At 45.0% G+C, this 18405-nt stretch overlaps 1 protein-coding gene across 1 annotated transcript; it reads left to right on the forward strand.

The window, feature by feature from the left end:
* The first annotated feature begins 43 nt into the window (after window positions 1-43).
* On the forward strand, window positions 44-16822 carry LOC143931952 (glyoxal reductase-like). The gene is made up of 2 exons (XM_077455795.1): window positions 44-198; window positions 15636-16822. Exons 1-2 carry the CDS (start codon window positions 165-167, stop codon window positions 16493-16495), a joined length of 894 nt encoding a protein of 297 aa, XP_077311921.1. The 5' UTR covers window positions 44-164; the 3' UTR covers window positions 16496-16822.
* Window positions 16823-18405: the final 1583 nt, after the last annotated feature.

The following is an 18405-nucleotide window of genomic DNA, read 5'->3' on the forward strand; positions in this document are numbered from 1 at the left end:
AAAACATCGGCTCCTTCTCTCCGCCGGTGATATTCGACCTTCCTTCCTTTCTCGCTATGAGCCGGAGAATGGTCTGAGGTGATGTCCCCAGCGGCATTTCTATTGGTCACCCATAATGAGGGACGCCCTTGTCGGCTCCTCCCCTTTCGACACGTGATCGCCTCATGTTTTGGTGTAGTGACATGGAGCGGCACGGAGGTAGGTGAGGGAGCAGAGGGGGGCTGTACACGGGGAGGTCCCGGTGTGTATGGGAGCGGTCACACCCCCAATGTGGGACTCAGAAGGGGATACATGAGGTCGTGTGGTCCTTCTTCTACTTCCTGGTTTAGTGTTTATGATAAATAGACACTTGTAAAGTGAGTAGTGAATGAGGAGGATGGGCAGGGTGTGTAGGTTTGCACCTAAGATGGTCATAACACTTCACATTGAAATACTCCTCTGTTCTCACTGAGCAGGTAGTGACTGGGCACTCACCTTTCCAGGACAGGGAGTTACACAAGTGTCCTGACACTATGCGATCAAACCATGTACCCATCACATCGTTCTTGGGGAGACATCTGCTTTTCTGTGGCCATCCATAAAGCATTGTTTCCTTTAACCCTTTGAGTGCCGGAGCAAATTTTTTAAAAATGTTTTGCGCACGTGCATGCAAATTTTATTACTTAACCACTTGCTTACTGGGCACTTAAACCCCCCTCAGTCCCAGACCAATTTTCAGCTTTCAGCGCTGATGCACTTTGAATGACAATTGCGCGGGCATACAACACTGTACCCAAATTAAATTTTTATCATTTTTTTCCCACAAATAGAGCTTTCTTTTGGTGGTATTTAGTTACAGCTCGGAGTTTTATTTTTTGCTAAACAAACAAAAAAAGATGCAAAAAAAAAAAAAAATCATGTTTTAATAGTTTGTTATAAAATTTTGCAAACGGGTCATTTTTCTCCTTCATTGAAGTGCGCTGATTAGGCGGCACTGATAGGCTGCATTGGTGGGCACTGATGGGCTGCATTGGTGGGCACTGATAGGCTGCATTGGTGGGCACTGATAGGCTGCACTGGTGGGCACTGATAGGCATAGTTAAGGTGGCACTAATAGGCACAGATAAGGCGGCACCGATGGGCACAGATAAGGCGGCACTGATGGGCAAAGATGGGCACAGATAAGATGGCACGGATGGGTGGCACGGATAAGTGGCACGGATGGGTGGCACGGATGGGCACTGATAGGTACCACAGATAGATGGGACTGATGGGCACTGATAGGTGGCACTGATAGGTGGCTCTGATAGGTGGCACTGCTGGGCACTGATGGGCGGCACTGCTGGGCACTGATGGGCGGCACTGGGGTGCAGCACCTTTGAGGCAGATTGTGGGCACTGTGGGTGGCACTGTGGGGTGGCACTGTGGGCACTATGGGCACTGACGGGGGGCACTTACTTTTATTCAGGATGGCACTGCGGGAGGCAGGTGGGCACTGGCAGGTGGTCCCTTGTATTGCTGGCCGTGATCGGGACTGATGTCCCGATCACGGCCGCCGGTGATCGGCTTTTTTTTTTTCTCCTCGCGCTGTCAGCGCGAGGAGGAATAATAGCCGATTACCGGCTCCGTTCTATCACATGATCAGCTGTCATTGGCTGACAGCTGATCACGTGATAAGGGGTCGGGATCGACCCCTTGCACGGATCGGTGATCAGGCGAGTCTCATGGACTCGCCGATCACAGGGCGCGCAGGCCGCTCGTACACGGGACGACGTCAATAGACGTAGTCCCGGAAATGTAGGTCCGCGCTAATGCCGTCATTTGGCAATAGCGCGGATCCCAAGTGGTTAAAGGGGAGTTCCACCCCCAAAAATTGAACTTCAGGGAAGGTGAGCCCCTGACATTCCACGTTTGGCATGTCATTTTTTGGGGGTGGGGAGGAGCAGATACCCTCTTCTTAGAGGCATCCAGCTCCCACTTCCTCCTGGCGCACCACGGCACCTGAAGGATCACCTCTCACCCCTCCCTCTTGGCAATCATCTGGGACACGACACAGGTCCCAGATGATTGCCCGGCCTGTAACACTGTGTCGCGTGGTTTGCACATGCGCAGAGCGTGTCGGGCGCCGCAGAGAGGAGGGGAAGATGAGCGGGGCTTCGTTCCCCCACGTTGCTGGACCCTGGGACAGGTAAGTATTTGTAGACAGTATTTGTAGCTGCTGACTTTTAATAATTTTTTTAAGCCGACTCCGCTTTAAGGGTCCTTTCACACGGGGCGGTAATGATCCGCCCCGTGGATATCCGCTTGCTCGGCGGGCATCGCCCCGTCGATCCCCGTTGAGCAGGAAGATGACAGGTCTGTCTCTGCACACTGCGCAGGGACAGACCTGTCAGAGTGGCACTCTCCCCTATGGGAGATCGGATGACGAGGGACCACAGTGTCTGTCGTCATCCAAACCGATGACGGATGGAAAAGTAGGTTTGTCCTCCGTCACACTTTTTTGGATCGGAGCGTCGGATGTCAGCGGTGACATGTCCGCTGACATCCGACGCTCCATAGACCTCTATGGAGCATCCGTTCAGGTCCGCCTGAAAAACTGACAGGCGGACCTGAACGGATCGGTAGTGTGAAAGAGGCCTAGAGGGGTTGTAAACCCTCATGGTTTTCTTCACCTTAAAGGGGTTGTAAAGGTTTCTAAATATGTTCCTTTAACCCTTTCATGACTAAGCCTATTTTTGGCATTTGGTGTTTACAAGTTAAAATCCATATTTTTTGCTAGAAAATTACTTGGAACCCCCAAACATTATATATATTTTTTTAGCAGAGACTTTAGAGAATAAAACAGCGATTGTTGCAATATTTTATGTCACACGGTATTTGTGCAGCGATGTTTTAAACGCAACTTTTTGGGAAAAGGGACACTTTCATGAATTGAAAAAAAACGAAACAGTAAAATTAGCCCAATTTTTGCATAATGTGAAAGATAATGTTACGCTGAGTAAATAGATACCAAACATGTCACACTTTATAATTGCACACACTCGTGGATTGACGACAAAGTACGGTACCTAAAAATCTCAATAGGTGACGCTTTAATTATTATTCTTTTTTTACGGTTACCAGGTTAGCGTTACAGAGGAGGTCTAGTGCTAGAATGATTGCTCTCGCTCTGACGATCGCGGCGATACCTCACATGTGTGATTTGAACACTGTTTACATATGCAGGCGCAATTTCCGTATGCGTTTTCTTTGCTTCGCGAGCTCACGGGGACGGCGGGCGCTTTAAAAAAATGTTTTTTTTATTTTAAAATGACTAAATTGTTTAAAAAAAAAATAAAATAAATAAAATTGATCACTTTTATTGCTGTCACAAGGAATGTAAACATCCCTTGTGACAGTAATAGGTGGTGACAGGTACTCTTTATGGAGGGATCCCTCATCCCTCCTTTACACTTCAATGTATTCAGATCGCCGAAAACGGCGATTCTGAATACCGTATATATTTTTTAAACTGGCACCATTGGCAGCCAAGTAAATGGGAAGTGACGTCATGACGTCGCTTCCGTTTTTACTATGAGGATACTGGAACGAAGCTTGATCGGGAGCACCGGTAACAGTGGTGGGAGGGGGGACGTACCCTCCCGCTCCTCCGGCATAACAGCCGAGCGGCTTTTAGCCGCATCGGTTGTTATGGCTGGATAACCATAACACCCGCTGGGAAAAACAGTACCGGGATGATGCCTGCAGGTGCGGGCATCATCCCGGTATATCCCCGGAAGCCGAGTACGCACATCTGCGTTCCCTTGGCGGGAAGGGGTTAAGCTAGTGCATTGTTGGTTCACTTACCTTTTCCTTCGATTTCCCTTCTAAATGTTTTTTTTTTCTTTGTCTGAATTTCTCACTTCCTGTTCCTCCTCAGTAAGCTGTTCTGGCTGACTAAACACCGCTCGGATGATGGTGTGAAGTTTACTGAGGAGAAACAGGAAGTGCGAAATTCAGACAAAGAAAAAAACATTTAGAAGGGAAATTGAAGGAAAAGGTAAGTGAACCAACAATGCACTAGCTTAAAGGAACCTATTTAGAAAATAAAAAAAGCTTTACAACCCCTTTAATGCATCCTATTAAAAACACCTGGCAGTGACCGGCCCCCCGTTTTAATTACCTGAGCCTTGGAACAGGCCGGCACTAATGGGCAAAGACAGGTGGCACTGATGGACACTAATAGATGGCAATGATGGGCAGCACTGATGATGAGGTACTGACAGGTTTTCCTGATTGACACTGTGATGGGCACTAATTGGCACTGTGGTGAGCACTGACAGGGGTTTCTAAAGGGGCACTGACTGGCAGCTGATGGGCACTGTTGGTTGCACATCTGACGGCTGTGCTGATAAACAATGTGCTAATTATCAGCACAAATCACTTCTACAATGAAGCCAACAGCTACTGTAAGTGCAAAAGGTAAACCAACCCTCAGTAGATCAGGCAAAGGTGTCCACACCAGAGGGAGCTCCCGAACATTGCATTACTGGAGGGGAGAAAATATAGTTTGTTTTATTTTGAGAGCCTGAGCAGGGTGACTTTAGCCCGCTCTCTGCTGAAAACTGGTCACAGGAGTGCAAAATGAATTGTACTCCTGTGATTCATAGAAGTACAGCCAAATGAGCTTTGGCTATACTTCTCCTTTAATGTTACTAAAACTCTGTGCACGGTCCAGCTGCAGCAACTTTCAGCCTCTCATAGACTTTTACAGGATGGTACCATGGGGCTGGACAGTCCACCTGCTAGAAACTGCCAGAATCCTATGTACAAGGGTTAAATAATTGTGTGTGAGGCCTCAAGTGAGATTAAACAGTTTTTTAACCTCACCTCCTTCTTCATGCGCTATAGCCGAAAGATGGCTACAGCGCAGGTTTACGTTGCCGGGACGGCATCCTTAGGACACAGCTGATCTCAGATCGGTGTAAAGGGCCAATCACAGCAGATCTTTACTACATGATCAGCTGTGTCAAATGACAGCTGATCATGATGTAAACACAAGCCGGTTATCGGCATTCCTTTCCTCACTCTGACAGCAGAGAGCTGATAACTGGCTTGTGTGAAAGGGACATCTACACTGATAATCGGGGTGTAATGACATATTCAGTGACCCATCGCATTTTGCTACGGAAGTGACATTCCATCGCCGCCGCCATCTTGCTGCACCCCACACTCGTCCACATTAAGGATACACTAAAGAGAGAAAGCGGACGTCTGGTTACACCCACCGGAGTTTTGCATTTTACACATATTTATGACCGTAAAGTGAGTTTATATAGTGAAATACAGGACTTAGAACTCTGTGTGACTAGTTAGATGTTGAATTTTAAAAGCAGCGGCATCTCTGCTCATCTCACAGGTTTGCTAATCTGACAGAAGTTTGCTGCTTTTAAAATTCAACATCTAAGCAGTCAGATGGAGTTCTAAGTCCTGTATTTCACTATAGAAACTCACTTTGCTGTTATAAATACGCCTAAAATGCAAAACTCCAGTGGATGTAACAACATGGCCGCTTTCCCCCTTCTTAGTGTATCCTTACTATGGAGGCGTGTGGGGTGTAGCAAGATGGCGGCGACGGAACGTCACTTCCGTAGCAAACTGTGGTGGGTCGCTGAATGTCGTTACAAGGGCACTATTTGTCAGTGCAGTCCCAGTGCTGACAATCGGCGCTCATCAGTAAGGCCCCTTTCACACTGAAGGCGCTTTTCAAGCATTTTAGCGCTAAAAATAGCGCCTCTCAAGCTTCACCAGTGTGAAAGTTCAAGTGCTTTTACACTGGGGCTGTGCACTTGCAGGATGCAAAAAACAAAAGTCCTGCAAGCAGCATCTTTGTGGCGGTGTGTACGCCCCGCCTATAAAATTAATAAGGCAGTGCTACAAAAGCACATGGAAAGTGCTTTGGCAGTAGTGCTTTTCGGGCACTTTTTAAAAATGCCCTGCTCCCATCCGCGCTATGCCAGTAAAGCGCCGCTAAAACAAGTGGTGCTTTACCACTAGCGCGGGACGGTCTTCAGTGTGAAAGCGGTCTTAAGGAGAAAAATTACCCATTTGCAACATTTTATAACAAACTATGAAGAACTTTTTTTTTTTTTTTTTTCTAAATTTTACATTTTTTTTTTTTTCAATTTGTTTAGCAAAAAATAAAAAAACAAGTGATGATAAAATACCACCAATAGAAATGTATTTGTAGCATGACTGCCAAATTGTCATTCAAAGTGTGACAGCGCTGAAAATTGGCCTAGGCAGGAAGGGGGTAAAAGTGCCCAGTAGGCAAGTGGTTAAGCACTTTGCACAGCTTATTGACTCTGAGCTGCTGAATGTGTTTAAAAACCTATGGTTCAATATCACTTTTATTTTTTTTAAGATTCTGTTTATAATATAAGGTACAAAGCAAAGCCTATTAGACATACACAGGCTTATACAAAAAAAAAGTCCTGCAAGCAGCATCTTTGGAGCAGTGTGGGAGCGCCCTATTTAGCAATCCTAAATCTCCCCTGCCATTGAAATCAATAACCAGTGCTGCAGAAGTGCCTGTAAATCGGTTCGGCAGCGACACTATTAACCCTTTTTCGGCTGCGTTAAAAAAAATTCCCGCTAGCAGCCGAAAAGCGCTGCTAAAATGATTATAAAGCAATGCTAAAAGTAGCAGCGCTTTATTGCCGACGCCCTCCGCCCCATGGTGAAAGTGCCCTAAAAAAACAAAAACAGTGCTGAGCACAACTATAAATTTGACAACCAAGGTAACCATATAAGATGCAGCTAAATGGCATATACATTACTGAGGATGACATTGACCAGACTTCCTCCACTATTCAGGTGATTCTCAAAGGGTCAAAAGAATAAGCCCTTGTACACACGGTCGGACAAAGTTGTCGGAAAATCCAATTGTTCTGAACGTGTTGGTGTTTTTTCGTTATGACAGGACTACGTTCAGGCTAGTAGGCAATAGCTTTGGTCTAGGAATTTGATCTGAGCATGCATAGCACTTTGTCCGATCGGAATTCTCTACAAACGATCGGACAAAGTCTGATCGGATCACGTTGTCTGAAAATGTTAAAGCCCAGCTCTAAAACTTTGTTGGTCGGATATTCCGACGGAAACAGTCCGATGGAGCCCACACATGGTCGGATTATCCGTCAACACAGTCCAATCGGACATTTTCCGTCTGAATGTCCGACCATGTGTACAAGGGCTAAGAGTTAGTATAAGGACAAAATAATGTTGAAGTATCAGCAGAAGGTGTCGTTACAGAGGAGTCAACCCAGATATCCCAGATTTTGGAGAATTATAAATGTATTTATACAGCAATATTGCTGAATTGACTAGAGTTTTCTAGAAGTCAAGCATACAGTGGTGTGAAAAAGTGTTTGCCCCCTTCCTCATTTCCTGTTCCTTTGCATGTTTGTCACACTTAAGTGTTTCGGAACATCAAACCAATTTAAACAATAGTCAAGGACAACACAAGTAAACACAAAATGCAATTTGTAAATGAAGGTGTTTATTATTAAAGGTGAAAAAAAATCCAAACCATCATGGCCCTGTGTGAAAAAGTGATTGCCCCCTAAACCTAATAACTGGTTGGGCCACCCTTAGCAGCAACAACTGCAACCAAGCGTTTGCGATAACGTGCAATGAGGCTTTTACAGCGTCCTGGAGGAATTTTGGCCCACTCATCTTTGCAGAATTGTCCTAATTCAGTTACATTAGAGGGTTTTCGAGCATGAACGGCCTTTTTAAGGTCATACCACAACATCTCAATAGGATTCAGGTCAGGACTTTGGCTAGGCCACTCCAAAGTCTTCATTTTGTTTTTCTTCAGCCATTCGGTGGTGGACTTGCTGGTGTGTTTAGGATCATTGTCCTGCTGCAGAACCCAAGTTCGTTTCAGCTTGAGTACACGAACAGATGGTCGGACATTCTCCTTCAGGATCTCTTGGTAGACAGCAGAATTCATAGTTCCTTTTATCACGGCAAGTCTTCCAGGTCCTGAAGCAGCAAAACAGCCCCAGACCATCACACTACCACCACCATATTTTACTGTTGGTATAATGTTCTTTTTATGAAATGCAGTGTTCCTTCTACGCCAGATATACTTGGACACACACCTTCCAAAGTGTTCCACTTTTGTCTCATCGGTCCACAGAATGTTGTCCCAAAAGTCTTGGGGATCATCAAGATGTGTTGTGGAGAAATTGAGACGAGCTTTGATGTTCTTTTTGCTCAGCAGTGGTTTTCTCCTTGAAACTCTGCCATGCAGGCCATTTTTGCCCAGTCTTTTCCCTGATGGTGGAGGCATGAACGCTGACCTTAACTGAGGCAAGTGAGGCCTGCAGTTCCTTGGACGTTGTTGTGGGGTCTTTTGTGACCTCTTGGATGAGTCGTCGCTGCGCTCTTGGGGTAATTTTGGGCGGCCGGCCACTCCTGGGAAGGTTCACCACTGTTCCATGTCTTCGCCATTTGTGGATAATGGCTCTCACTGTGGTTCGCTGGATTCCCAAAGCTTTGGAAATGGCTTTATAACCCTTTCCAGACTGATAGATCTCAATTACTTTCTTTCTCAATTGTTCCTGAATTTCTTTGGGTCTCGGCATGATGTGTAGCTTTTAAGGATCTTCTGGTGGACCTTACTGTGTCAAGCAGCTCCTATTTAAGTGATGCCTTGATTGTGAACAGGTGTGGCAATAATCAGGCCTGGGTGTGGCTAGAGAAATTGAACTCAGGTGTGGACAACCACAGTTATAGTATGTTTTAACAAGGGGGGCAATCACTTTTTCACACAGGGCCATGATGGTTTGGATTTTTTTTCACCTTTAATAATAAACACCTTCATTTACAAATTGCATTTTGTGTTTACTTGTGTTGTCCTTGACTATTGTTTAAATTGGTTTGATGTTCCGAAACACTTAAGTGTGACAAACATGCAAAGGAACAGGAAATGAGGAAGAGGGCAAACACTTTTTCACACCACTGTAGATGCCGTCGGGGAATTCCATTTGAGCAAGATGGCTTGGCAGGCATATAATAACAGTAAACCTCTCAGTGTTCTCATTGCTCTAGACATGACCGGTAAGTGGACTAGACCCAGTACACAGACATTCTCCGTCAGTGGTAGATATCAATGTACACCCTTGAGGTTTAATATCAGTTTCAACCACACACAGTCAGGCAACTATCATTTCTGGGAGTAGGCCAGCAATATAAGATTATATGTTACTCCTGACAACTGCACTTTTATTACCATTTCTCATGGCATGTGTTCATCATACATATAACTAAACCACTTTGGTTCATGTACTGTATATCTGTACAGTGCGCTATGTTTATTAAAACTAAAAGCCTTAGGGAGTAATGCAGTGTCCCTTGGTTCACAAGTAGGCCACACATTACCTTTGCAAAGAGGCATCAGATCAAATTATAAGATAAGAATGTGATATGTTCATACAGCCCAACATTACCTCTAAAACTGAACTCTGGGCAGATTAAACATGAATATAGTAGTACTGTAATCATGGTATAATACATCATTAAATGTATTTTCTTTATCGTACATCATGGGACACAGAGCCTAAGTAATAACTTAATAACTTAATGGGTTATGGGCCACCTTCAGGTGATTGGACACTGATATACCCAATACAGGAAGTTAACTTCCCTATATAACCTCTCCTCCTCCCAGGAGTATCTCCGTTTTTTCGCCAGTGTCTAAGGTGTTGGTCACGAGTGAAGATGTGCTCTGAGGAGCTCCAGGAGGGTTCCATGCTGGATTTAAATAACCTCCACAGCTGGATCCATCCAAGCCACTGAGGCCACAGGGATGGTACCCGGGCCTTGCATAGAATAGTGAGGTTTTCCCTGTAACGCTTCTCTTTGAGGGCTGGACCTTAGGAACCAGGGCTCTTTTGGGTCTTGCTACATTACCTAAAGTTGCTCCTGAGAGGTGCTATACAGGTCCAAAGGAGTGCAACCCCTATTAAGGGACCCGGCATTTGAAGGTTTACCAACGCAGCCTGCTGTGATGGGTGAAGTTTGTGTTGTAAGTAGGGAAGTCCATTGAAATGAATGGGCTGCCCTAGACGCAGCCACACAGATGTGAACCAAGGGCTTGTTCACATGTCAGGTTGGAGGGGCAGTAAAACCACATGGTTAAGCTGATTTTTACCACCCCCAACTTCTCCCCTTTAGCTGCAGAGGGAGCAGCTGGGGGTGTACACATGTTGTGGCTGCAGCTGGAGGTAGGGATGAGCCGAACACCCCCCTGTTCGGTTCGCACCAGAACCTGTTGAGGGTATGTGGCCTGGTACAGTTCAGGAGGGAGGGGGGCCGCTCTCTCGTCCCTCCCCCTCTTTTCCTGCGGCCTGCCAGGTTGCGTGCTCGGATAAAGGGTCTGGTATGGATTTTTAGGGGGACCCCCACGTCTATTTTTTTTTAAATTTGATGCGGGGTTCCCCTTAATATCCACGTCAGACCTGAAGGGCCTGGTAATTGAATTTAGGGGAACCCCCACGCTTTTTTTTTTTTTTAATCAATCAATCAATGAATGAATTGTCGGCTAATACAGAGAACACTCATTGAGTGTTCTCGGTATTACGGGGAGCCGACAATTTAGCCGCAAGTGATTTTAAAATACTTTTTTTCCTGCACAAATGACACTTTGTGCAGGGACAGTTCTAAGCACCAGAAACATGCGCCCCTTCACAGGCATACTATAGATACCCCCCAGCTACGAAATTTAAAGGAATATTACACTTTTATTGTTTCACTTTAATCATTATTAAAATCACTGCTCCTGAAAAAACGTAGGTTTTTAAAACTTTTTTTTGTTGCATTGATCCATGTCCCCTGGGGCAGGACCCGGGTCCCCAAACACTTTTTAGGACAGTAACCTACATATTACCCTTTAAAATTAGCACTTTAGATTTCTCCCATAGACTTGTATAGGGTGTTCCGGCTTTTCGAATTTGCTGCGAACAGCCCAAATTGTTCACTGTTCGCTGAACAGGCGAACAGGCAGTGTTCGAGTCGAACATGAGTTCGACTCGAACTCGAAGCTCATCCCTAGCTGGAGGTATACCCAGGGGAATGGGCCTGCACTGCAACTACCCCGCAACTGCGTGGATTGCACAGTTGTGATATAGTGATGCTGTATTTACGGGCTTAAAACAGGTGGTGAGGAGGCAACATAATGCCTCTTTACCACCTTTCAAATGCCTCTGAAAAGCGATCTGTGTATGGATTGCTTTTCAGAGGAGCAGCAGTCCTGGCTAATATCACACACAAGCCCTGCAAAAGCAGTTACATATACATACAGACACACGTGCACACACATGCACACATGCACATACACACACACACACACACACACACACACACACACACACAAACACATACAGACTCATGCACACACATACAGGCATACAGACAGACAGATGCACGCCCATACACACATACAGACACATGCACACACATGCATATACATACACATGCATACAGACATACATACAGACATACATACACATGCATACACACACACATACAGACTCATGCACACACATACAGACACATGCGCACACACATACATATAGACACACATACATACAGGCATACATATAGACATGCACACACATGCATATACATACACGCACACACTTACAGACACATGAATACATACATGCAAACATATACAGACATACATACATATGCATACACACACATGAATAAAGCCATTTTTAACACTACTCTAGCTTTTAGCATAGTACAGTACCTTTCCAGCTTCCTCGTTCAGCCGGGTACTGCACTGTAGAGGGAAGCAGAGAGCACAGCATACTCCTCTGCACTTTACCTTCGCAGCTGACTTAGCTTCTCAGTGCCGGGGATTGGGCTCATCTGACAGCCCTGATCCCGCAGCACACTGGTTGAGAGAGGGATAACCAGGTGGGCCGTTCAAAACCGGGCTGTGATTGGCCAGCGGGCCGAACTTTGGACATGCCTAGCCTATATCAATCGCCAAGGGGTCACCAAGAGTCTCTCAGCGCAGAGAGAGGTGAACCATATTCTAACTTGGGCAGAAAGGAATGTTCCATGCCTATGTCTTCATTCTGGGAGGAGAGAATTGGCAGGTGGTCTACTTAAATTGTCAGCAGTTATTCCCAGGGGAATAGTCTCTTCACCCCGACATTTTTTGGGCTATTTGCCAACGATGAGGGACTCTAGACATAGATCTTCTAGCATCCAGATTCAACATGAAGTTGGTAAACTTTTTGTCCAGGACAAGGGACCCACTCGCTTGCGGAACAGATGCGCTGGTGACCCCGTGGGATCGGTTCTCAATGATCTATGCATTCCCCCCAAATTCAGTTGCTGCCTCGACTTCTTTGCAGAATTAAACTGAAAAGAAAGCCAGCAATTCTGGTAGCACCAGCATAGCCCAGAAGGTCATGGTATGCTGAAATCGTAAAGATGGCAGTGGAGGATCCATGGTCCCTTCCACTAAGGCCAGACCTGCACTCACAGGGGGCGATATTCAATTCTACTTTAAGAGCACTAAATTTAATGGCCTGGCTATTGAAACCCACATTCTGAAGAAACGTGGGCTTTCCGGGTCAGTTATCTCTAGCGTCCACAGCTATATATTATAGAGTCTGGAAGGCTTTCGTTTCCTGGTGTAAATCCAAGGATTGACACCCTCGGATATATATCATAGGCAGAATTCTTGCCTTTCTACAATTAGGCGTAGAGATGAAATTGGCCTTGAGTAGTATTAAGGGCCAAGTCTCAGCCTTATCGATCTTATTTCAAACAGTGGTTGCTACACATTCTTTAGCCCTGAGTTTCATGCAAGGGGTGATGTGGATTAATCCGCCAGTTAAATCACCTTTGAGCCCTTGGGACTTTAATTTAGTTTTGTCTGCGTTACAAAAACAGCCATTTGAACCGATACAGCATATCCCCTTAGCCCTTCTGACAAGGAAGCTGGTGTTCTTGGTTGCTATATCCTCAGCAAGGAGGGTTTCGGAATTGACTACACTTTCATGTAAAGAGCCATATTTGATTATTCATGAGGAGAGAGTGGTGTTACGCCCTCGTCCAGACTTACCAAAAGTGGTTTCAGGTTTTCACCTGAACCAAGATATTGTCCTGCCATCGTTTTTTCCAAAACCATGTTCCATGGAAGAGAAGTCACTACATTGTCTTGATGTGGCGAGAGCAATGAAAATCTATTTAAAGACAACTGCTCAGATTAGAAAGACTGATGTCTTATTTATTCTGCCAGAGGGTCCTAAGAAAGGACAGGCAGTGCCAAAATCCATTGTTGCTAAGTGGATTCGGCAAGTTATAATTCAAACTTATGATTTAAGGGGTAAGATTCCTCCTTTTCAAGTTAAGGCACACTCTACCAGGTCGGTTAGTGCTTCTTGGGCAGTGCGTCACCAGGCCTCCATGGCTCAGATCTGTAAGGCCGCAACTTGGTCTTCAGTACGTACATTCACAAAATGTTATCAGGTGGATGTAAGAAGGTATGAGGATATTGACTTCAGGAGCAGTGTGCTGCAGGCAGCAGTATAAGCCCTCAGGTCTGGGGGTGCCCTATGGGTTGTCTCTCCCTCCCCTCAAATAGCATTGCTGTGAGACATCCCATTAAGTTATTACTTAGGCCCTGTGTCCCATGATATACGATAAAGAAAATAGGATTTTTATAACAGCTTACCTGTAAAATCCTTTTCTTGGGGTAAATTGTGGTTCCACCCCTCTTTTATGGGGTTTAAGTATATTGCTTTGCTACAAAAACTGAGGTACTCCTGGAAGGAGGAGAGGTTATATAGGGGAGTGAACGTCTTGGGTATACCAGTGTCCAATCACCTGAAGGTGGCCCATAACCCATTAAGTTATTACTTACGCTCTGTGTCCCATGATGTACTCCAAGAAAAGGATTTTACAGGCAAGCTGTTATAAAAAAAAATGTTTTTAGTGCAAGCAGTTCAGCCTGGTGTCAGTCTATTGCAGCCCTGGGTTCATTTGCTGACAAGCAGCATGCTTATAGGAGAAGAAAGCAAAGTGACAGTATGAGCCCTTCACTGTGCTGCTTTCCTTTTCATTGTCCAGTAAAAATCTGGGTGCTCCCAGATGGACCTGGGCTCAAAGGAAATGGATTAATTGATGTTGACCATCAGACTAAGGACATCTAGTGACTGGAAAAATCTTTGAAATTGAATATTGCAGCAAAAAAGCTATTGATATTTTCTTCAAATTGGCAGATTGTTTTATCTTCTTATTTTTGGCTGGAGTTCTGCTTCTGCGCATGACGCCAAGCCATCATGTTTCCTAATGCTGGGATTCGCACCTTGGCAAAATGTCCATGCAATTGTACCCTAAGCAGTATAGTTTCACAAATTTTATGCTCCATAAAAAGGAACCATGTGTATAAAGGATCACAATGCTTAGCTGTGAACGGCTAGCTGCGGCCGCCACTCTAATGATAGGCTGTCAGAGGCTGCAGCAATTCATGGCTGTTCACACAGCCTTTCGATTATTTGCACTGAAGGTGGCTGGATGCACTTTGCAAACAACCAACTATTCGCAACTGTCAAACCCAGAAATGGGAATTGGTAGATTCCTGCCACTGGACAAACGCCTGTGCAAACGCACCCTTAAGCCCCATACATACTATCAGATTTTCTGCTGATTTTTTATTTATTTTTTTCTTCAGATTTACCAAAAACCATACAATATGAGGTCAAACCTTAGGAGTTTAAATTTGTATGCAATTAGGCAGACCCTTGCACTACATGGTTTTAGTAAATCTGAAGGAAAAAATCAGCGGAAAATCTGATGGTGTGTATGGGGCTTTAATGTATTTAAGGTATCATACATGATCCTCATGAACTCTGATTATATATATTGTATTTACACTTTTTATACATGCGTTCCCTTTTCTAATGGAGTATATAACTAAAACAAACTTGCCTTCCTGTATTGAATAATTAAAGCGGAGGTCCACCCTAAAATGGACCTCCGCTCATTGGAATCCCTCCCCCCTCCGGCGCCACAATTGGCACCTTTCAGGGGGGAGGGGGGTGCAGTTACCTGGATAATCCAGGTAACTGCACCCACTTCCGGGATAGCTGTCTGCGGAAAGGGGCGTAGATTACGCCCCTTTGCGCAAGTGCCCCGCTGCCTGCTGGGAAACACACAGTTCCCAGAGGCAGCGGGGACCGTCCGGATTGCGCCGTGCGGCTCGCGCATGCGCAGTAGGGAACCGGGAAATGAAGCCGAATGGCTCCATTTCCTGATTCCCATACCCAAGATGGCGGCGGCAGGACCCGACAGACGACCTAGCGATCGGCTTCGGGTGCCGACATCGCGGGCGCGCTGGACAGGTAAGTGTCACTATTTTAAAAGTCAGCAGCTGCAGTATTTGTAGCTGCTGGCTTTAAAAAAAAAAAAAAAACGCGGAGTCCCGGTGGACTCCCGCTTTAAAGTAAATTGAACTGTGATTGATGACTGAGGGACATGATGGTTTTATTCCTAGATATGCATGGAATTGGACAGGCCAACAAGCTCAAAGGAAATTGTGATAGATGCAAGATTAATAATTTTTTTTTTTTTTTCCCCCGTTGTAGACCTACAGCAGACTTTGACACTAAATAATGGGGTCACCATGCCTCTCCTTGGACTGGGCACATTCCGTCTACGTGGGCTTGAAAATGTTATTCAAGCTGTAGATGCCGCATTGAAATCTGGCTATCGATCATTTGACACAGCTTCTGTCTACCGCAACGAAGGTGATCTTGGCCAGGCTTTGCGCCAGCTTCTCCCTAAATATAACTTGAGTCGTACTGATGTGTTCATTACAACTAAATTGGCTCCTGTAGATATGGGTAAAGGAGCACGTGAAGCTTGCCTGAAGAGCCTGGCTGAACTAGGATGTGAATACTTGGATCTTTTCCTGATTCATTGGCCAGGTAAGCAGGGGTGGCGAAGTGATGATACCCGGAATCAAGAAGCAAGAAAAGAGAGCTGGAAAGCTTTGGAGGACTTGTATCAGGCTGGCACTATTAGGGCTCTGGGAGTATCTAACTATACAACCTCTCACCTCACAGACCTGCTTGGATCATGTCGCATACCACCGGCAGTGTTGCAGGTGGAATTTCATCCACGACTACCACAACTTGACCTTTTGAACTTTTGCAAAAAACATGGGATCCACTTGCAAGCCTACTCCTCTTTAGGATGTGGTGACCTACTGAAAAAGGATGAAGTGACTAAGGTGGCAAGTATCCACGGACGCTCACCTTCCCAGATATTGCTTCAGTGGGCTCTCAGACAAGGTGTTGGGGTTATACCCAAGGCCTCAGTACCTGAAAGAATACAGGAAAATTTTGGGGTCTGGGACTTTAATATGAGTGATGAAGAAGCTGAGATACTTAGAGGGGATGGCACAGAGCAGAGGTACTGCTGGGATCCTACCGGAGTTATATAGAACTCTGTACCCTTTCTATATAGAACTGTTTTATGGACATGTAGTAGTTACCTTTACATCCCTTACTCTTCTGCCAGTTATTATGAAAAACATTTCTCATTTATTAAAACAAATAATTCAGCGTCTTACTTGTTTTAAGATCTGGCATTTGTTTAATACGCAAAATGAAAATGTCATTTTATGACTTAACTGCAAAAAAGTGACTTTGCATGCAATAGGTAATGACAGCTTATTGCTCTTTGGAACAACTAAATTAGCATCTAGATGTAAAAGAGAGCCAACATTAAAACATATTGGGAGCAACGTAATAAAGTGCTTGCAACACTTTTCTGGCAGTTTTGGTCCTTTAAAAAGTCTTGTGCCATTTCTTGTGGAAAAAAAAAAAAAAGTCTTGTGAAAGCTTCACGACAGGTTCTTTAATGGTGGTACAACAGATTCAGGTTTTAGCTATTTGCTACTTTCACATTGTGTCACTATGGCTACAACAAATAAAAAAAATTATTAGTAAATAACAAAACTGAAGGTAATTAGGACCAACTAAGATGGTACAAAGACAGGCAGGCCAGAGTTATCCAGGGTGGGAGAAGATGTGTGTGAACCTTGTTAAAGTGTTTTGTATTAGCTTTGTTGGTTGCTAGGACAGAGGCTGCCTGCATCTTACCTACCAATGACGTAGAGCTGAACTTGGGCAGTGGGTGGAGATTCTAAGAGACTAGTTCCCCATCTGGTCTGCCTTTCATGTGATTTACGGCGGTGGGTGGATAACATAGGCAAGGGTTTCTTAACCAGGGTTCTGCCAGAGTTTGCTAAGAGGTCCTTGAGCAATTTCTGCCCCTCGGCTACATTTCTATTGACGCCAATGATCTAGATATCTAAATAGGTGTAAGGGGGTAATTCTTGCCAGTGAGCACAAGTGTAAGGAACATCCTTCCCACTGACTATCACACTTGTATAATGAGTTGTAGATAGTAATAAATATATATATTACTATTTTTTTTTTTTTTTTTAGCAGGGGTTCCCTGAGACCAGAAGGTTATTTCAAGGGTTCCTCTGTGTTGAATAGATGCTATTGAGCTGTCCATTATCTTTGGAATTCACCCACTCCCACCTACTGGCCAAGCAGGTAGCTCAGCAATGCTAAGTCTCTGTGCCGACTGACTCTGTAACCAACAAATTCATGTACCTATTCCCAACAAGTAAATAAATCTGTTGCAAGCCCCGAGAATTGTGTTGTGTAAACGCAATGAATTTCTAACCACTTGCGTACCGACTCACACCAACAAATGTTGCGAAAGTGGCACAGGTGTGCAAAACGACGTACCCGTACGTCACTCTGTCATCGGCCTCTGGGGGATTGTGCCTGCGGGTCCTGTGGACTCGATGTCCGTCGGTGGCCCACGATCGTGGCACAGAGAAGCAGAATGGGGAGATTCCCATGTAAACAAGGCATTTCCCTGTTCTGCCTAGCAACATTATAGGGATCTACTGCTCCCAGTGATCAGAAGCAGTGATCTGTCATATTCTAGTGAGCCCATCCCCCCTACAGTTAGAACAAACTGAGGGAACACACTTAACCCCTTGATCTTCCCCCAGTGTTTAACCACCTCCCTGCCAGTGACATTTACACACATTTTTATAGCACTGATCGCTGTATAAATACCAATGGTCTAGGGCTGTAACTAACGATTATTTCCATAATCGATTAATCGGCCGATTATTTTTTCGATTAATCGGATAAAATCACAAAAAAAACGTAATGTTCAATTTTTCCGTTTATTTAAAAGTAATAATGAAAAAACTGGGACACCAATGACGGGGCACTATTCCTCCCAGAGACACCAATGACGGGGTGCTATTCCTACCATGGACACAATGGATGGGGCGCTATCCCTACCATGGACACCAATGAC

Source organism: Lithobates pipiens, unplaced genomic scaffold (genome assembly GCF_037356315.1).
Source record: "Lithobates pipiens isolate NorthernLeopardFrog02 unplaced genomic scaffold, aLitPip1_a1.2 Scaffold_10, whole genome shotgun sequence".
In the NCBI taxonomy this organism is placed as follows: domain Eukaryota; kingdom Metazoa; phylum Chordata; class Amphibia; order Anura; family Ranidae; genus Lithobates; species Lithobates pipiens.